Below are 22,377 nucleotides of genomic sequence, written 5' to 3' on the forward strand. Positions count from 1 at the left end.
ATCTTTGCTCCTCTCAACATGCAGGTGATAAGAATGAACCTGGTGACTTCTTTCCTCTCTGGTTAAATGCTTTCCTATTAGGTTTGTGTGAAATGCATGTCTAGACTAGGGTGACCACATTTCCAAACTACCATTCAGGGACACCCTCCTTCCCAAAAATCAGTTTGTGCTCCAACGAATCACAGCACTGTGATTGGACACAAGAGGCGGGATTTATGATTTCTCCAATCACAAGCAGGGGGCAGGTATTGTGCTCCTCCAGACATTCCCAGCCAGGAGAAGTACTGTCAGTGAGTAAAGTGGTGATGTGGCGGCCTTTTTTGGGGGCATCAGATCAGCCCGGGGGGGACTGGGGCTGTGTCAGTTTAATTCCCGGACACTGTATTGTCCTGGAATAAAGGTACCCGGGACAGACCTGCAAAATGCAATCCGGGACACGTGGTCACCCTAGTCTAGGGCTGTATTTAAAGTAATTAATTTGAACCTGTAGTACGGCAGAAAAGGCTTAAAAGCTTCATCTGTGCCATCCCATCCTATCCACTGACACTTGCTTCCCTCATTTCTTGACTTGTTTTTACAAAGACAGAAATAGGAAATCCTCTCTGTCGGGTCATAGACAATTATAAAAAACCCTGGAGGCTCTTAAACCCTTCCCTATTCTGTCCAAAGCCAATACACATTTTTAATGGAGTTGGGCTGTAAAATAGGGGTGGTGGGCTATCAGTTAGATTTTGAGGTCTCCAAATATGGTCCTGACTCCTTATACAAGCCTTATGTTTCTTTTTTTATTCACCATATACTAAGAGCCGGTTCACACTGGGGCGGCACGACTTCGGGGGGCGACTCGGCAAGGCGTCCTGAAGACGACTTCAGAGGCGACTTGCAAAATGACTTCTGTATAGAAGTCAATGCAAGTCGCCCCGAGTCGCCCCCGAAGTTGTACAAGAACCTTTTTCTAAGTCGGAGCTCAAGTTCTTATTATTTCCTGAGTACAAGTTCTGGTGACATTAAAGTGGAGTTCCACCCATAAATATAACATTACATCAGTAGTTTTAAAAAAATGTCATTAGTCCTTTAAGAATTTTTTTTTTTTTTTTTTTAGATGCCTTCAAAGTGTTGTTGCTAGGCAGAATAGTTAATCTTCCCTCTTCCTGCACCTAGGTGCTTAAGCTTCCTAACCTACACCGCACAGACTCCTGGGAATGTAGTGGCTGTAACTTTCCAGGAGCCTGTGCACTCCCCAGTCTCGAAGAATCATGTGACTTGGACAGTACAGGTGCTGAAACCTGATCTGAAACTTATTACACTGCTTGTGCAGGACTGAGCATGTGCGAGAACTGCAAGGCTGAAATCCAGGAAGTCATACAGTCTGGCTTCATGATGCCCACACGTAAAATGGCCCCAGTCAATTTCTATTTTATAAAGTGTCTAAATGCTGTAACAACCTAACAAAACGGACCTTAGTTTACAGACTAACTTTACTAGAATACATTAAGCTTGTGTATTACAGGGGTATTTATATTTAAAAAGTGAAATTGTGGCCGGAACTCCGCTTTAATATGTTAAGAAATAGATTAATTCCATGTTATGTTATTGTGGGGCTATGCAAATGAATACTTACCTAAACTCTTATAAAAATGAGAGTATACGAGAAAATGTATTTAAAAAAATATGCCAATATCTGGACTTCCTTGTTTTGTTGAAATATTTAAATGGAAACTGTATATTACCTGTAGAAAACTGACAAAATTTATGGTGACAGCATCATACACTTTACATTTTAGAACAGGGATCCTTAAACTACGGCCCTCTAGCTGTTGCGGAACTACACATCCCATGAGGCATTGACTTGACTAGGCATGATGGGAATTGTAGTTCCTGAACAACTGGAGGGCCGTAGTTTGAAGACCCATGTTTTGGAACATCATTGTAATAACAATACAAACAATAGTCATTTTTGACAATCCAATATAAGCTTAGTTGAAACATCCCTTTCATGTTGTGAATTCTGCTGGTCCTCTCTTTTCACAACTTCCCACTTCCAGCTATATGAGGACTCATTCATATGCCCAATATGGGGGGACAGCAGCAAAAATCGGTGTATTGTTGCTGGGCTGACAGCCGGATGTGATTGGCCGCAGACAGGAAGTCTGTAGAAATGAATGACAGGCTGGCAAGCACCACAGCTGTTCACATGTAACTGCACATCCAACGGTTCACAGGGTTAGGGACAGATGAGTTACCCTAGTTCAGGGATATGCAATTAGCTGTTGCAGAACTACATGTCCCATGAGGCATAGCAAGACTCTGACAGACACACGCATGGCACCCAGAGGCAGAGCCATGATGGGACTTGTAGTTTTGGAGGTCCGCTAATTGCATATCCCTGCCCTAGATGCACACATTGGGCCAGATTCAGGTAGATCCGCGTATCTTTGCGGCGGCGTAACGTATCCGATTTACGTTATGCCTCTGCAACTTAGACGGGCAAGTGCTGTATTCTCAAAGCACTTGCTCCGTAAGTTGCGGCGGCGTAGCGTAAATCGGCCGGCGTAAGCCCGCCTAATTCAAATTTTGAAGAGGTGGGCGTGTGTTATGTAAATCAGGCTTGACCCGACGTGATTGACATTTTCCCGAACGGCACATGCGCCGTCCGTGGAATTTCCCAGTGTGCATTGCTCCAAAGTACGCCGCAAGGACGTCATTGGTTTCGACGTGAACGGAAATGACGTCCAGCCACATTCACGGACGAATTACGTAAACTACGTAAAAAATTTAAAAAAATTGATGCGGGAACGACGGCCATACTTAACATTGGTACGCTGCACTTACGCCACCATATAGCAGGGGTAACTATACGCCGGGAAAAGCCTAACGTAAACGGCGTAACTTTACTGCGTCGGCCGGGCGTACGTTCGTGAATTTGCGTATCTAGCTGATTTACATATTTTGACGCGTAAATCAGCGTACACGCCCCTAGCGGCCAGCGTAAATATGCAGTTACGATCCGACGGCGTAAGAGACTTACGCCTGTCGGATCTAATAGATATCTATGCGTAACTGATTCTAAGAATCAGGCGCATAGATACGACGGCACAACGCAGAGATACGACGGAGTATCTGGAGATACGCCGTCGTATCTCCACTGAGAATCTGGCCCATTCTGTGCAGGGTCACCAATCTGTCCCTTGCCACATGTTGGAAATGAAAATATATGTGAACAGTGGTGGCACCTGACATTGATTTTATATGGGCCTCCTGACCGCGGCTGATTGCATCTACCTGTCAGCCCAGCCGCAACATTAGGTTGATTCTTTGCAGTGTTTGACCGTGTGAATGAGACCTATATTGTGGATTGGAATATGAATGCACTGATTTCACACATAAACAGAGAGGTAAATACATTGTGTGGGCTGGACCTGTATTTGTAAGACTTCTACAAGAAATATTCTCATGAACTGATGTCATTTCTGCAGAGTGACTCACTTTAAAAGGTATTTCATAAAAGAAGGCGATGTATTTTCTGACAGTTATATATGCTGAATGTCTACCTTGGACAATGTAACCCTGCAAAAAGACATGTATTGCCTGAGGCTTACGTTCATTCAGATATGTGTCCGAGATAAGTTGAATGTGAACCTACGATATAAGCAATTCTCATTGGCAAGGAGGACGACTGCAAACTGAAGCTACATATTTGTTGACAGACATGTTTTCTAGTAATTGTTAGAATTGCTCAGTGAGTTTCTATGCTGAGCAATTCCTCCCTATACCATCTGAGCAACCCACACACGTGGGCATACACACAGTGGTAAATGACAGATCACTCCCTCCCTCCTCCTCCTCCACTAACCAGCTAAACACAATGGGAGTGGGATATTACATGTAGATTGTTGGAGGCTTCGCCCCCTGTTATTCTAAGACAGCCGTCTCCAAACTTTACAAACAAAGGGCCAGTTTACTGTTTTTCAGACTTTACGTTGGGCCGGACTGTGGCCATTGGGAGTAGAAATGGTCCAGATGTCAGTGGGAAAAAATAATTCCCAATTGTTAATTTCAGTGGGAGAAATGTTGTGCCTCATTGTTGGTGTCACTGGGAGGAATTGTGCCCAATCATTGGTGTCATTGAGCCCTGTTGTTGGTGCCATTAGGAGGAATTGTGCCCGATTATTGCTGTCATTGGAGGATATTTTGTCCCATTGTTGGTATCAGTGGATGAGAGTGCCTCAAGGGACAGGTAAAAGCAATCAAAGGGCCACATCAGGCCCTCGGGCCGCAGTTTGGAGACCTCTGTTCTAAGGCCTCGTACACACGACCGAGTTTCTCTGCAAAAACCAGCAAGAAACTTGCTGGGAGAATTTTTTTTTGCCGGGGAAACCGGTCGTGTGTACATTTTCGTCGAGGAAACTGTCGAGAAACTCGAAGAGCCAAAAAGAGAGCATGTTCTCTATTTCCTTGACGGGAATGGAGAAAATTGGCTTGTCGAGTTCCTCAACAGCCTAACAAGGAACTCGACGAGGAAAACGATTTGTTTCGCCCGTCGAGTTTCTCGGTCGTGTGTACGAGGCTTCAGACACAGGCTGGAGGGGCGTGACTGGCAGAATTTCGCTCCCACAAGATGTTATTGCCAAAAAATAATAAAGATTTGATTTCAAATTTATATTTGTATGACAATTTAAAACAGTTTATTGATATTATTTATTTATTTTTACTCTGTATTCCAAAGGCTCACATTGTAATTGTGATAGGTATATTTGTAATATGCACAGATACTGTTATTTATGAATTTATTAGCTTGGAATAGGTGGGTAATATTCCATGTCTTGTTTTGCAGATTGAAAGTCCATAAAGAGAAGAAATAAAAATGGCACCTACACTGGCTACAGCGCATCGGCGCCGATGGTGGATGGCAGTTACTGCAGTGGTTGAAAACCTTTTCTTCTCTGCAGTACTTTTGGGCTGGGGCTCCCTGCTCATTATGCTTAAATCTGAAGGATTCTACTCTTACCTGTGCCATTATCCAGGTATGAAATATTTAGAACTAGTAACATTCAGCTATTATCTTTGTTTTCAGTGTTTCTCCATGATGTACGGTAAGGGCTCTTTCACCCTGGAGGCCCGTTCAGGTCCGCCTGACAGTTTTTTAGGCGGACCTGAACGGGCGCTCCGTGCTCCTCTATGGAGCCGCGGATGTCAGCGGTGACATGCCCACTGACATCCGACCCGCTCCGATCCGCCAAAGTGTGACGGAGGAAAAACCTACTTTTCCATCCGTCTGGCGGATCGAATCGGGTGAACACGGACAGATAGTCTGTGTTCATCCGATCCCCCCCATAGGGGAGAGCGGAGAAAACACAGGGCGGTCCCTGCACAGTGTGCGGGGACCGCCCTGTCATCCGCCGGCTCAGCGGGGATCAACGGAGCGATCCCCGCTGAGCAAGCGGAGGTTCACGGTGCGGATCATTACTGATCCGCCCTGTGTGAAAGGGGCCTAAAGTCTGTGATTTTGGAGACAGGGAATGTGTGCCACTGGTGCTTATGAACCTTAGGCTAAGCATAGAATCACCTCATTGGTGAATATACTTAGACGAGTGGTAACTATCATTGAATACAGTGGCACATCATAAAAAAATATCATAAATGGTGTATTACTTGCTGTTCATACACACTCAATCACTATGAGATTTGTTTTCAGTATTCTGCAAAAATCCTGATTGATCCTGCTGCTCTGTATCAAAAAAATGTTTTACAATCCAAAATTAAAACAACAAGGGCAGAAGATTTCAAAATGGAACACTAATTTCTTTGTCACTCTGGTTTTCCCTCCTATCAGCATGCTCTTTACATTGTAGCACAACAATCCTTGTGCTGCTTCTCCTTCCCCAATCTGAGCTTTGCAGTACAGTGAATTTCAAGATGCTGATAACATACCAGATTCAGGAGCTTGTGCTGCTTGCATTAAAAATTCAATGATGTATTAATATATACAGAGCTGTATTACCTTGTATCGATATAAGTTTATATCTGCTTGGAATTCAGCTTTAAAGGAAAAGTATGGAAAGTTGTGCAGACTGAGAACAGAGCGACTGGCTCAGGCTCTCAGCGGCACGCTTTGTTTTTTTATATAGAAATTTGATCAGCGTTGTCAAGTTTATTAAAGCCGATTTCACCCCCAAAAAAATATTTATTTCCACATGGCTCCTCCCACAATTAGATAATTTTTTTGGACAATTTGCTGAAATGCTGCATTACCTCCTTTCTCGCCTAGGCGAGAATGACACAGAACCCCCCACTGCCTCCTGAAATGTCCATGTGACACATCCCAAAAGATAGTTTTACAGATACAGCTTCCTGTGCTTCTGACACAGTGTTGCCTGATTTGACGTCAGTTCACAGATTTCAAGAGAACCTTTACCCCAGAAATGTACGCTTGTACAAGCATCAGTTCCTTAATTAGATACTATAACAAGCAAATGCTGAGTTGTTCAGCGTCTGTTAATTTGTAATGTAATGGATTTAGTGGTAACTTCTTTGTAAGCACAGCTATTTAGAACGTTCATCTCCAGTGACCTGGCACAGAGCTATGTGGAGATGCCACAGATCCATACTGTTATGGAGACACACATAAAGACATCAGAACTTCCGATTTTCCTTTGTTAAACACAGTTTCCTCCTTTGTTGAACATTGATCCAGCTGTGACATACAGTAAAACCTTGGTTTGAGAGTGTTTTGCAAAACAAGTGTAGCGCCCCCTTACTTCCAGTATGGGCACTACGCTAAAGATAGTGGGGAATGGGAGAGTTATTCTTGCTCTTATTCACAATTTGTCAAATTTGGGCTGCTGTCATTCTAGAAATGTCCTTTGGGTCAGCCTGCGCTCCAGGGGTGTTGTTTCCACCCCTGGGCGACAAGTGGCGCTAGAGGGGTTCTGGCAGAGCGACTTTCCCCAGCAGCCAATTAGAGGAGTTTTTCCCTCGCAGGGCATGCTGGGGGAGAGTATATCTGTGGCAGACGCCATATTTATTGGTTCTTCCCGCAGGTTCCAGGTTCCAGGTGCGGCATCCACCTTTAGGGTGCGCGCATCCAAGGGACCCCGGCGATGGCCTTCCAGGCCGGGGTCAAATGCTACGCGGAGCTCTATGTTGCCGAGAGGGGCCCCAGTGACAGTTCTATTGAGAGGATCCCAGGCTGGATGCCGTTCGATTGGGGGGTCGGCTTGAGGAGAACCCGGAGGCAGGTTATCCAACAGGGCTTGAACGAACCAATCAGGGATCTGGTGACCGGAATGCTGACAGGTACGCTTTGCTGTCATCCGGTGACCTATGCTAAAACCTACTGGGAGGATTCGCTCTATTCGTCCATTTAGCTCATTCAAAGTAATAGGCCCGTGGCAGAGGCCTAGAGCCAGGTCTGTGAGAGAGATCTGTTCCTCCCAGCAATCTAAAGTGACACTTCGGCTGCCAGGCTTGTGAGAGGGGTCTGTCCGGGGGCACTTCACCCACTCTGGCTAGAGTGGCGACGAATTGTAATTTGGTACTACTGAGAGCAGGATTGCTCGGTTCTTATCCAGGCCTGATAATGCAAAGTTCTCCCTCTTTCTTCATCAACCTTTTCTTCCTATTTGATGTTGATGTTGGCCGTTTTGGCCTGGAAATAAAGCATTGGAAAACCCTTTATTCATTGTCTGGACATTCGCTCAATACTCTGTTCTCCAACTGCACCCCTAGACAGCACTAAGGTAACTTAATACGCCGGTCCCAAAGCAGATCAGTGGCTCCTGAGGGGGTAGCGCTACACAAGCAACATTTTTAAATACATTTTTGACTTGATATACAAGCGATGTCTTGATATAAGAGTAGCGTCATGTCACCACTGAGTATAAAATAGAAGAGAGGAGCCTCTAAGTGTAACAATATGGTTACATTTAATGAAGGTACAGCATTTAGAAACGCACATGGTTAATGATTAAAAGAGGCAAATCTAAGTATGCAGGGATCCGGGGTAAAGCTATCCACAGACTATTCTCCTCACCGCCATTGATGTCGTCCCTTCCACGAGTGGTTCAAGCCTCGCTTTCTGACTGCTCTACTGCAGGGTAGTCTTCCCGGTCACGATAGCGGTGAGGAAGACGGTCTATGTGGATCACTTTACCCCGGATGCCTGCATACTTAGATTTGTCTCTTTTAATCATCAACCATGTGAGTTGCTAAATGTTGTACCTTCATTAAATGTAACCATATTGCTACACTTCGAGGCACCTCTCTTCTCTTTAATACTCTGTAGCTCCTGCTGGATTTTGCTTCTAATCCCCTTTTGGAGGCTTCCATTTGCGGATGGACATTTTATTGTTACACAACCAATCACATTGCACTAATCTTTTTATATGGACTATTAGGCCCCATGCACACGAGAAGCAAATGCAAGCTCATCTAAACACAAGTTTTCAAACGCAAAAACCGGCGTTTAAAACGCCCGTTTTTGCCGCGATTTTCGCGGCGTTTTACCGCGATTTACCGCGTTTTACCGCGTTTGCGTTTATAAGCATTTGGTTAAGAAACATCATAAGACCCTCCCTAAGCTCAAAAAACAATATTATTTAACCATTTCAGCTATTTTGTGAGACCAGAGCAGCTGAGAGAGCAGCAGTGTACGTGTATTTAGCGTGTCACTTGCCACGTCACCTGGCCACGTCACCTGCCACGTCACCTGGCCACATCACCTGCCACGTCACCTGCCACAAGTTGTGGATTGTCCACTGGCCACGTCACCTGCCACATCAACTGGCCACGTCACCTGCCAAGTTGTGAATTGTCCACTTGCCACATCACCTGGCCACGCTACCTGCCACAAGTTGTGGATTGTCCACTGGCCACGTCACCTGGCTATGTCACCTGCCACGTCACCTGGCCACGTCACCTGCCACCAGTTGTGGATTGTCCACTGGCCACGCCACCTGCCACGTCACCTGCCATGTCACCTGGCCACGTCACCTGCCACAAGTTGTGGATTGTCCACTTGCCATGTCACCTGGCCACGTCACCTGGCCACATCACCTGCCACGTCACCTGGCCACGTCACCTGCCACAAGTTGTGGATTGTCCACTGGCCACGTCACCTGCCACATCAACTGGCCGCGTCACCTGCCAAGTTGTGAATTGTCCACTTGCCACATCACCTGGCCATGCCACCTGCCACAAGCTGTGGATTGTCCACTGGCCATGTCACCTGGCTATGTCACCTGCCACGTCACCTGGCCACATCACCTGGCCACGTCACCTGCCATAAGTTGTGGATTGTCCACTGGCCACGCCACCTGCCACGTCAACTGGCCACGTCACCTGCCACAAGTTGTGGATTGTCCACTGGCCACGTCACCTGGCCACGTCACCTGCCACATCACCTGGCCACGTCACCTGCCTCAAGTTGTGTATTGTCCACTTGCCACGTCATCTGCCATGTCACCTGGCCACCCCACCTGCCACAAGTTGTGGATTGTCCACTGGCCACGTCACCTGGCCACGTCACCTTCCGCAAGTTGTGGATTGTCCACTTGCCATGTCACCTGGCCACGTCACCTGCCACATCACCTGGCCACGTCACCTGCCACAAGTTGTGGATTGTCCACTGGCCACGTCACCTGCCACGTCAACTGGCCACGTCACCTGCCACAAGTTGTGGATTGTCCACTGGCCACGTCACCTGGCCACGTCACCTGCCATGTCACCTGGCCACGTCACCTGCCATGTCACCTGGCCACATCACCTGCCACAAGTTGTGGATTGTCCACTGGCCACGTCACCTGGCCACGTCACCTGCCATGTCACCTGGCCACATCACCTGCCACGTCACCTGGCCACGTCACCTGCCACAAGTTGTGGATTGTCCACTGGCCACATCAACTGGCCACGTCACCTGCCACAAGTTGTGGATTGTCCACTGGCCACGTCACCTGCCACATCAACTGGCCACGTCACCTGCCAAGTTGTGAATTGTCCACTTGCCACGTCACCTGGCCACGTCACCTGCCACAAGTTGTGGATTGTCCACTGGCCACGCCACCTGCCACGTCACCTGGCCACGTCACCTGCCACAAGTTGTGAATTGTCCACTTGCCACGTCACCTGGCCACGCCACCTGCCACAAGTTGTGGATTGTCCACTGGCCACGCCACCTGCCACTTCACCTGCCATGTCACCTGGCCACGTCACCTGCCACAAGTTGTGGATTGTCCACTTGCCATGTCACCTGGCCACGTCACCTGCCACGTCACCTGGCCACGTCACCTGCCACAAGTTGTGGATTGTCCACTGGCCACGTCACCTGCCACATCAACTGGCCACGTCACCTGCCAAGTTGTGAATTGTCCACTTGCCACGTCACCTGGCCACGCCACCTGCCACAAGTTGTGGATTGTCCACTGGCCACGCCACCTGGCCACGTCACCTGCCACAAGTTGTGGATTGTCCACTTGCCACGTCACCTGGCCACGCCACCTGCCACAAGTTGTGGATTGTCCACTGGCCACGCCACCTGCCACGTCACCTGCCATGTCACCTGGCCACGTCACCTGCCACAAGTTGTGGATTGTCCACTTGCCATGTCACCTGGCCACGTCACCTGCCACGTCACCTGGCCACATCACCTGCCACGTCACCTGGCCACGTCACCTGCCACAAGTTGTGGATTGTCCACTGGCCACGTCACCTGCCACATCAACTGGCCATGTCACCTGCCAAGTTGTGAATTGTCCACTTGCCACGTCACCTGGCCACGCCACCTGCCACAAGTTGTGGATTGTCCACTGGCCACGGCACCTGGCCACGTCACCTGCCACATCACCTGGCCATGTCACCTACAACAAGTTGTGGATTGTCCACTTGCCACGTCACCTGCCTCAAGTTGTGTATTTCCCACTTGCCACGTCATCTGCCATGTCACCTGGCCACCCCACCTGCCACAAGTTGTGGATTGTCCCCTGGCCACGTCACCTGCCGCAAGTTGTGGATTGTCCACTTGCCATGTCACCTGGCCACGTCACCTGCCACATCACCTGGCCACGTCACCTGCCACAAGTTGTGGATTGTCCACTGGCCACGTCACCTGCCACGTCAACTGGCCACGTCACCTGCCACAAGTTGTGGATTGTCCACTGGCCACGTGACCTGACCACGTCACCTGCCACATCACCTGGCCACGTCACCTACCACAAGTTGTGGGTTGTCCACTTGCCACGTCACCTGGCCATGTCACCTGCCACAAGTTGTGGATTGTCCACTGGCCACGTCACCTGCCACAAGTTGTGGATTGTCCACAATGCAATACAAGCAATTAAATTTTTTATGTTTTTTTTATGGTTTTTCATCATTTGCCATCATTTTTGAGATTTCTAATGTAAAAAAATAGGTCACCTTTAAAAACGCCTATAGACGAAATCGCGGCAAAACGCCGGTACCGCGTTTTGCCGCGATTTGCGTCTAAAACGCGAAAGCTGAATGCTTCTGAACCCAAAATTTTGGGTTTGGAAAAACGGCCCTAAACCCAACTGCTTTGAAACGCCAAAAAACGTGATTGTGTGCATGGACACATAGGATAACATTAAATGTGTTCAGGGGCAGTTGAAAAAAATGCCCAAATGCCTCTGAACTCGAGTTTAGCAGCGTCTCGTGTGCATGGGGCCTAAACTGAAGGACTTATGAATAAATGGTTGTGGAACGAAATATTTGAGTTTCCATTATTTCTTATACTTTGATATACAAGTGCTTTGGATTACAAGCATGCTTCCGGAACCAATTATGCTCGCAATCCAAGGTTATACTGTATTTCCTTCCAATTTTAAACTCCACTTTTTGCAGAACCTTCTGTGTGGTAAAAACGGAGGAGTTACTTTTCCCATCCATTAGAAGTGACGACTGTGGACCTCATCTGACTTTTTTATACTTCCTCAGCACGAAGCTTAAATTGTATCTGAACTGATGGCTTTACTCATTTTAGCTACACAGAAGGGATATAATTCTAGGGTGCACTTTATTAGATAAAAAAAAATCCAAATTTTATATATTTTTATGTTGCATACCAAAAACACAGAATGAGAGATTATTTTATTATTTGTTTTGCTGTAGTTCACATTTAAAGCTGTTTTACAGGCTAATGCCGCGTACACACGAACGGTCCATCCGATGAGAACGGTCTGATGGACCGTTGTCATCGGTTAACCGATGAAACTGACTGATGGTCAGTCGTGCCTACACACCATCAGTTAAAAAAACGATCTTGTCAGAACGCGGTGACGTAAAACACAACGACGTGCTGAAAAAAACGAAGTTCAATGCTTCCAAGCATGCGTCGACTTGATTCTGAGCATGCGGTTTGGTCCAATGAAAACGGTCCATTAGACCGTTCTCATCGGTTTGACCGATCGTGTGTACGCGGCATAAGGGCCCTTTCACAGGGCTGTCCGATCAGATCCGCCCATCAGTTTTTCAGTCTACCCATTTAAAAAAAAGTTGTTACCTTCTTTGTCTAAGTATAGATCTGTGTTTGTCCCAAGCACGTTTGAAGCCATTTACTGTTGACTGTCTCACTACCTCTGCTGGAGGTTTATTCCAAGCATCAACTACCCTTTCAGTAAAATATTACTTTCTAAAATTAGTTTTGAACTTTCCACCAGTTAGTCCAGGCTTCTTCTAAAAGTGCTTACTCTCATTTCACTGCACATTAATGCCACGTACACACGATCGGAATTTCCAACAAGAAAACCGTTGAGCCAACGGAATGTTGGCTCAAACTTGTGCTGCATACACATGGTCACACAAATGTTGTCGGAAATTGCGAACGTCAAGAACGCGGTCTTGTACAACACTACGACGAGCCCAGAAAAATGAAGTTCAATGATTCCGAAAATGCGTAGGAACTTTTCCCGTCGGAAAATTTGAGAACCAGCTCTTAAATTTTTGCTGTCGGAAAGTCCGACAGAAAATGTCCGATGGAGCCTACACACGGTCGGAGTTTCCGACCAAAAGCTCACAACGAACCTTTCTTGTCAGAAATTCCGATCATATGTACGCGGCATAAGAACTACTCAAGGTGTGCATTAGAATCTGCAGCACGTCATATAGAGCCTGACATATTTTCTGGCTATTTCATCGACAGCCGGACTGTCCCAGACCAACCCCTTTCATTCATAACATTTTTGTACCATTGAGGCTCAGCATTACATGTGGGTGTTTCCTGGAGTGATAGGCATGCAAATCCACCATACGCCCATCAAGGCATTTTGAAATTTGTACAAATCCTCCCAAGTAACCAAACAAGTTTAAAAAAGGTATGTAATGAAGACAAAAGGGTGCATTTAAAAATGTAGACTTGGGTGTTAAACTAGAAATGGCAACTGTAAGCAGATTTATCTTTAACTTTAAAGCGGGGGTTCACCCTAAAACTACTTTCTAATATTACAATGTCCCGACACATTACAATACAATTATGCCTATTTTTTTTGTTTATTTATGCTGTACATACCTCGGTACAGCTAATTCACCCGCGGCTTCCGGGTTGCGAATCCCGCGGGAGTGGGCGTTCCTAACTTGCTGGTGATTGACGTGATGACCAAAAACGAGCTCCCCCGTCGCATAAGCTGCGTCACGATTGCCGAAAGAAGCCGAACGGCGAGTCGGCGCTATACTGCGCCTGCGCACCGCCGTTCGGCTCCTTTCGCCAATCGTGACGCAGCTTACGCGACGGGGGGAGCTCGTTTTTGGTCATCACGTCAATCACCAGCAAGTTAGGCACGCCCACTCCCGCGGGATTCGCAACCCGGAAGCCGCGGGGTGAATTAGCTGTACCGAGGTATGTACAGCATAAAAAAAAAAAAAAAAATAGGCATAATTGTATTGTAATGTGTCGGGACATTGTAATACTAGAAAGTAGTTTTAGGGTGAACCCCCGCTTTAAGTAGGGTAAAAATAAGGAAACTTTGAACTGAATAGGATTGTTGAGTTGTCACATAGGTAGTATTCTAAATGACAGCTGTACAGGTTACTTGGATGGTATTAAACATAGTATGACAAACCAACTCACTCGTTCTGACAATTCTGTTCAGAACTTGACCATTACTCAGAATAATTTCCAAGCTTTCATAATGTTTCTGAAAATGTATATAATGATGAGATTTGACTGAACAATAAAAGTAACATTAAAAGACAAGTAAAGGAATTTTTTAATTATTTCAGTTTTATACTTACCTAGGTGGATGCAGCATCAGTCCGATGCTGCAACTGTCCCCCGACGCCTCTGCACTGAGAACCGAGCGATGATCAAACACCGCTGATGGCTCGGTTCTCACACTTCCCCGAGCAGAGAGCTGCTGACTGTCAATCATCAGCTCTCCGCTCTGCTCCCTCCACACTCACTGGAGCGCTGAGCTGTGGAGGGGCGGGGAGCGTCCGTCTCAGCGGTTCGCTGAGACCCCATTTACACCTGAGCGTTTTGTAGCTTGAAGCCCGAAGCTACAAAACGCTGGAGGGGAAAAAATCTATTATTCTCTATGGAGATGGTTCACATCTCCACTCCAAAACGCCTGAAGCCAGAAGTTCCAATACGCCTGAAGCTCAAACAAGTTCTGGGACTTTTTTTTAGGCAGATTTGGGCGTTTTTCTGCTTTTAACATTGGTGACCCTAGGACCTGTCCAAAATCGCGGCAAAACACGCCACAAAAATCACGGAAAACGCTACGCTCAGGTGTGAATGCAGACTGAGAGCCTGAGACGTGTGTCAGTCCGGGATGACGCGGTGCTTGGACTGATGTCAACGGAGAGCAGACTTCAACCCGCTCTCTGCTGAAAACAGGTCACAGGAGTGCAAAACAAATTGCACTCCTGTGATCTAAAGGAGAAGTCCAGCCAAAGCTTGTTTGGCTGGACTTCTTCTTTTAGAGTGACGTTCATGGCAGGTCAAATTAGTTTTTGGGTTATAGAATAGTTATTCTTGTTTGCAAATCTGTTTTATAAGCAGGGAAAATCATATTAAATTCATCAAATTAAAGGGGTTGTAAAGGTACAATTTTTTTTTCCTAAATAGCTTCCTTTACCTTAGTGCAGTCCTCCTTCACTTACCTCATCCTTCCATTTTGCTTTTAAATGTCCTTATTTCTTCTGAGAAATCCTCACTTTCTGTTCTTCTGTCTGATAGGCCGCGTACACGCGGTAGGATCGCCAGAGGAGAACGGTCTGAGGGACCGTTTTCATCAGTCCAAACCGATCGTGTGTAGGCCCCATAAGTTATTTAACCTTCGGTCCAAAAAATTAGAACTTGCTTTAAAATCGAACCGATGGACGCCTAACCGATAGGTCAAAACCGATCGTTAGTATGGAAAACCATCGGTTAAAAACCCACGCATGCTCACAATTAAGTCGACGCATGCTTGGAAGCATTGAACTTCGTTTTTTTCAGCACGTCGTTGTGTTTTACGTCACCGCGTTCTGACACGATCGGTTATTTAACCTATGGTGTGTAGGCGCGACGGACCATCAGTCAGCTTCATCGGTTAAAGGGGTTGTAAAGACAAAAATATTTTCCTCTTAAATTAAAGTCTGACAGTAGCTGATAACTTTAAAAGTAATGTTTTGCATTATAACTAGTTTGATAGCTGTTGAAATCGAGCTGTTTTATTCACCTCCGTCACTCCTGAATCGTTATTCTCACCGACTTCCTGGTTTGCGGTGCGCATTCATTCTTGCTACATCACAGCCTAATGGGAACTACAGTTCCCATTAGGCTTAGCCTCCATGCCTGTGAGGGATAAGAGAGCATCTTCACGCAGGGCTGTAGTCATAGGTAGGGGGTGAGCACATTCTGCTTTCCACCATGCAAAAGGGCTCAGATGCTGGTGGAAAGCAAGAAGAGGAGAGACAGGAAATGGCATTTTCAAACCTGGATTACTGTATTTTGGAGGTCAAAAGAAAAAACGAGGTAAGTGATATTTAAATGCTCTTGCTTACAGCAATCAATTGATCTAATAAAAAACGAACCTTTAGTGTTCCTTTAACTTAAGACAACTTTCCTTCAGACCGTTTTCATTGGATGGACTGATCGTGTGTACGAGGCTTAACTCTACACAGTAATGCAAGGCTTTCTCCCTGGTGTGGAGTGTCGTGCTCGTCCCCTCCCTTGGACTACAGGAGAGTCAGGACGCTCTCTACGTTGCAGACAGAGAAAGGAGCTGTGTGTTAGTTGGCATCCTGACTCTCCCGTAGTCCAATGGAGGGGGCGAGCATGACACTCCACACCAGGGAGAAAGCCTTGCATTACGGTGTGTAGTTACAGACAGAAGAACAGGAAGTGAGGATTTCTCATAGTCGTGAGTAACTGCTCTGTCTCTCTGATAGACAGTTCACTTGCACGTGGCTTTGTGGTGGTCACATGATAACGTACGGTCAGTAAAAGATGTATTCATGTCAGTGCCAGCTGTGTCACTAAATATATTTTGAGGCACAGTGAACTGAAAATACACAATAGCCTAAGCTGAATTTACTTATGATCTGAACTTCCAAATGTATTAAATGTATACAGATAGTTGTGGGGATATCAGAGCGATTGAGTGTTTAGATCACCATGTTACAGGTGCACTTTTCAGGTGAGAACGCCATTCAAATGTTTTCAGTAGAAAGGCTCCGTGTAATCAATATGAATTGTCTAGGTATGCCCAACCAGGACTTTATTTAGACATCACACAGCCTCAGGTACAAATGGATTATCACACCGTTCTGTACAAACTCCTTGTCAGGTGATCATTCTTTCAAGATGCTCTATTAGAGGCAACATTGGATCTACTTACTATATTGGACTAATTCAGAAATGCGTAGCGCACCAAACAAAAGAATGTAGCAATGGTTTAAAGATGACTAAATTATGTAAAACTTGTATCCCTGGCACCCCTTCCATCTACAGTTCTCTGGCTGGTTCAAGCCACAAATGTCCAGAAATTGGCAGCAAGGGGTTACAACATAAAAAATAGAATGCATAGTACAGGAAATTTAGAACAAGTGCTTGTTGGTGAAATGAACACAATGGGGGTTATTTACGAAAGGCAAATCCACTTTGCACTACAAGTGCAAACTACAAGTGCAAAGTGCACTTGGAAGTGCAGTCGCTGTAAATCTGAGGGGAATATCTGAAATGAGGGGAAGCTCTGCTGATTTTATTATCCAATCATGTGCAAGCTAAAATGCTGTTTTTTATTTTCCTTGCATGTCCCCCCCCCCCCCCCCCCCCGCATCTACAGCGACTGCACTTTCAAATGTGCTTTCAGTGCAATTTCATGCGCACTTTGCACTTGTAGTGCCAGCTTCAGGTAGATTGGCGCATCTTTGTGCCGGCGTAGCGCATCTCATATGCGCTACGCCGACGTAACTCTGAGAGGCAAGAGCAGTATTCACAAAGCACTCGCTCCCTACGTAACGTAAATTGGCCAGCGTAAGCCCGCCTAATTCAAAGTAGGAAGGAAGTGGGCGTGATCCATTTAAATGAAGCTTGACCCCATGCAAATGATGGGCCGAACGAACGGCGCATGCTCAGAATCACGTTGAATTTACTCCCTAAGATACGACGGCTCAATGCCTACGACGTGAACGTAACCTACGCCCAGCCCCATTCACGTACGACTTACGTAAATGACGTAAAATCCGCCGCTGTTCCGTCATCCATACCTTTGCATGGGATGCGCCTCCTATAGGTGTTTTAACTTTACGCCGGACGTACGCCTTGCGTAAACGGCGTATACTACTGTGACGGGCGCAAGTACGTTTGTGAATAGGCGTATCTCGGTCATTTGCATATTCGACGCGTAAATCAATGGAAGCGCCCCTTGCGGCCAGCGTAAATATGCGCTCAAACTCCGACGGCGTAGGAAACTTACGTCGGTCGGATGAAGCCAAAATTCAGGCGTATCTTGCTTGCAGAATCAGGCGCATAGATACAACGGCGCATCCGTGCACTTACGCGGCGTATCAGTAGATACGTCGGCGTAAGTGCTTTAAGAATCCGGGCCGTAGTGCAAAGTGGATTTGCCTTTAGTAAATAACCCCCACTGTATTTAGTGGAGACTCATCTCCCCCCTCCACATCCAAACACGTTCAGCCAACATCCAATATTTCAGCCGAGTTCTTCTTTAAATGATAATTCTAAGCATGTATTTTGTATCTGAACTGTTGCCACTCACTGCTGCAGAAGCTGCCTGGTTTTAATCTGAGTCATTTGCTTTTGGAGAAGCCAGATGGATATTTTTTTGCCTCAAGGGAATTGTACAAGGCTTAATCTGTTTTTGAGCTTTGCATTGCTCTGTTTACCAAGTGAAGCTTGTATTGGGAACATACCCATAGACATCAGATGCTTCTCCAGTCTTAGCTAGTTCTATCCATCCATTGTGATCACATTGAATGTATAGGAGGCATCCAATGTTTAAAGGGGTTGTAAAGGTACATTTTTTTCCCCTAAATAGCTTCTTTTACCTTAGTGCAGTCCTCCTTCACTTACCTCATCCTTCCATTTTGCTTTTAAATGTCCTTATTTCTTCTGAGAAATCCTCACTTCCTGTTCTTCTGTTTGTAACTCCACACAGTAATGCAAAACTTTCTCCCTGGTGTGGAGTGTCGTGCTCGCCCCCACCCTTGGACTACAAGAGAGTCAGGACTCCTACTAACACACAGCTCCTTTCTCTATCTGCAACGTAGAGAGCGCCCTGACTCTCCTGTACTCCAAGGGAGGGAGCGAGCACGACACTCCACACCAGGGAGAAAGCCCTGCATTACTGTGTGGAGTTATGCCGTGTACACACGATCAGTCCATCCGATGAGAATGGTCTGATGGACCGTTTTCATCGGTCAACCGATGAAGCTGACTGATGGTCCGTCGCGCCTACACACCATCGGTTTAAAAACCGATCGTTTCCGAACACGGTGACGTAAAACACAACGACGTGCTGAAAAAAACGAAGTTCAATGCTTCCAAGCATGCGTCGACTTGATTCTGAGCATGCGTGTATTTTTAACCGATGGTTGTGCCTACAAACGATTGTTTTTTTCCCATCGGTTAGGAATCCATCGGTTAAATTTAAAACAAGTTAGCTTTTTTTTAACCGATGGTTAAATAACCGATGGCGCCCACACACGATCGGTTTTGACCGATGAAAACGGTCCATCAGACCATTCTCATCGGTTTAACCGATCGTGTGTACGCGGCATTACAGACAGAAGAACAGGAAGTGAGGATTTCTCAGAAGAAATAAGGACATTTAAAAGCAAAATGGAAGGATGAGGTAAGTGAAGGAGAACTGCACTGAGGTAAAAGGAAGATACCTGTTTAGTATTGGAAAACTTTTTTATTTTTTTTTGAGAATCAAGATTTTTTTTTAATAAACAACATTTAATTCAAGCGACTTTCTGTTCTCAATACATCAACATTGATGAAAGTTTATCCAGTGGGAGACATGTAGAACTAGATGTTCCTGAGGCCTCCTGCAAAACTGAACACCCATTCCCTCACAGCTGGAAACATCTGGGAACGCACACTGCAGTAATATTTATATTGGAGTCTGCTAATGGAATAGATGTTGTTACATAAAATAATCACTCAGGTATCCAGTACTGCACTATTGGCATTGTTTGTTTTGAGGAAGAGAATGAGGTAAGGTTGCAGCCATGATGGATGTCTAATCTGGTGTAATTATCGTGTTTCCCCGAAAATAAGACCTACCCTGAAAATAAGACCTAGCGTTATTTTCCAGGGGGTTGTAATATAAGCCCTACCCCGAAAATAAGACCTAGTTTAAAATGCTTGTAAAATCCTATAATCCACTATATTACAGTAGTATATAATGTACAATGTGTGTGTTTCTGTAATATAATTGCGGGGAAGAAAGCTCCGGCGGGTCACAGAAGCACAGATCGGCGCTATAATGAAGGTATTTGGTGGGGGAGAGAAGACTGTACATTACATGGTAAGACCTACCCCGAAAATAAGCCCTACTGTGTCTCTTGTTGCCAACATTAATATAAGTCCCGGACTTATTTTCGGAGAAACACGGTATATAATACAGGGATCTCCAAACTACGGCTATCCAGCTGCTGCAGGACTACACATCCCATGAGGCATTGTAAAACGCTGACATTCACAAACACAACTAGGCATGATGGGAATTGTAGTTCCTGAACAACTGGAGGGCCATAGTTTGGAGACCCCTGAATTATAATAGGTTAAAGCTGGCCATAGAAGGATCAAAATTTGTCTGGTTCAGAAGGGACTGACTGAATTTGATCCATCCAGGGCTGACTCCATTCGAGAGGAGTCAATCTAATGATCAACTCTTCTCGAACGGGACTGTTGGTAAATTTTGCAACCAATTGAGCAGAATACAATAGCGCTGTGGGGAAGATTCCTCCATCCACCTTGCTTGAAGGTTACGTTTTTCTATCAGCCCGCTGGCGGATCAAAAAAAAAAAAAATCCATGTGTGGCCAACGTTTGGCTCATAGCAGCTGTATAGATTGTACAATTGACTGTTCCACCTGGGAACACATTTTAATTCATTCAGAACTTAGAATAATTTGAACACTTTAAAGTGGAACGTAAACCCGATTCATCAAATTTGAGCTGGGCGCATTTATCTGCAGTATTTTGTTATCTCTTTTCAATGAGCTAAGTCTCAGGCCCCGTACACACGACCAGTTTCCTCGGCAGAATTCAGCTTCCGACCGAGTTTCTGGCTGAATTCTGCCGAGAAACCCGGCCGTGTGTCCACTTTCGGCCAAGGAAGCCGACGAGGACCTCGGCGAGGAAATAGAGAACATGTTCTCTATTTCCTCGTTGTTCTATGGGAGCTCTCGGCCCGCCGAGGTCCTCGGCGGCTTCAGGGCTGAACTGGCCAAGGAACTCGATGTGTTTGGCACGTCGAGTTCCTCGGCCGTGTGTACGGGGCTTCATAGCTCTCTCCAAAACAGATCCTCTGGTATCAGCCTGAGAACTCCTGACATATTTTTACTTTTTAGACAAAAGCAGCCTGAATCTTTTGTCAAAGGAGGTTGCTAAATTAGATTAGCAGAGAGCAGCTCCTATTACAAAACAGCTCTGAAAGTCTCTGCCTATGAGGAGAGGTGGTGTGTGCCTTTCCTCCAATCAGCAATTCTAGCTATCTTGGCTGTATGCCCAGACATCACACTCTGTGTTAACCAGGAAGAGAAAATCTCCTAACAGTATCTGAACTTTCTAAACAGTATATAAATGTGAAGACAGCAGATATACATATAAAACCTATGTAGTGAGAGTTGGTTTATCTCTGTGTATCGTCTGAGGCTGTTCACTTCACTGGTTGTATGGAGGGTTTACATCCACTTTAAAGAATTTTTTATGCTGTTGTCCAATCAGTGGTTTGCTATTGACCATGCACATTTGATAACCATTATATCCTAATATCTTCATGTGCATTTGCCTTCTGTGCCTGCTACAAATTTACAATATAAATTATGTGAGTCTATGGGATGAATGCCAACAAATTGGCAACGAATGCGGGTGAATCGAGGTAAAAGAAAAGCTAGATATAAATGCACGAATGTGTAATAGCATCTAGAAATCCATTTTTTAACTTGTCATATCCTAGGCAGCCAACAGTATTGCTAAACTGCAATCATCCAAAGCAGTTGTCTGCTGTCCCCGGGCATCAATTGCTACGTCTGTGAGTTTTGGAAGACATCCACAGCTATTCCGTTTTGGGAAATAGTCATTCAACTGGGTTAACATTTTTTAACTTTTTAACCTTGCCATTGTTTTCACAGACGTAAGAACAGGGTGTCTGAAATCTCCTGGCCAATTGCAAGTCTATGCTTGCGTAGTACGTTTATCATTTGCGAAACATTCTGGAGGCAGAGTTTGCCCTCATGTTTCATGGTCGCTTCCTTGGCTCCCTCACTATAGCAAAGTGACAGGGAAATCTGCGCATTGTCCCTGTAAGCATGTTGTAAGCATGTAAGCCTCCCTATGTGCAGGATCATGTGTGGTACAGCATGATCAGAATGTATTTATTTGTACTGTCCTGTATGCATTTTATACTGTGGAGCAAACGTATGCATCTTGGCCCAAGTGAAAGGCTTTCACCAATGTGCATGGGACTGCAGGCCACAAACCCCCATTAACCAAAACCCTTAAAGGGGTTTGTAAAGGTACAATGTTTTTCCTAAATAGCTTCCTTTACCTTAGTGCAGTCCTCCTTCACTTACCTCATCCTTCCATTTTGCTTTTAAATGTCCTTATTTCTTCTGAGAAATCCTCACTTCCTGTTCTTCTGTCTGAAACTCCATACAGTAATGTGAGGCTTTCTCCCTGGTGTGGAGTGTC

At 45.7% G+C, this 22,377-nt stretch overlaps 1 protein-coding gene across 2 annotated transcripts in view; it reads left to right on the plus strand.

Moving 5' to 3' along the window:
• The window catches only part of SLC43A2 (solute carrier family 43 member 2), a 117,398-nt gene that overhangs the window by 11,966 nt on the left and 83,055 nt on the right, over positions 1-22,377 (plus strand). For both annotated transcript variants that reach the window (XM_040338387.1, XM_040338388.1), the window contains exon 2: positions 4,835-5,024. In XM_040338387.1, the coding sequence (XP_040194321.1) occupies positions 4,865-5,024 (160 nt within the window). In that variant the 5' untranslated portion in view covers positions 4,835-4,864. The remainder of the gene's footprint in view (positions 1-4,834; positions 5,025-22,377) is intronic.

Source organism: Rana temporaria, chromosome 2, assembly GCF_905171775.1.
Source record: "Rana temporaria chromosome 2, aRanTem1.1, whole genome shotgun sequence".
NCBI classification, from domain to species: Eukaryota; Metazoa; Chordata; class Amphibia; order Anura; family Ranidae; genus Rana; species Rana temporaria.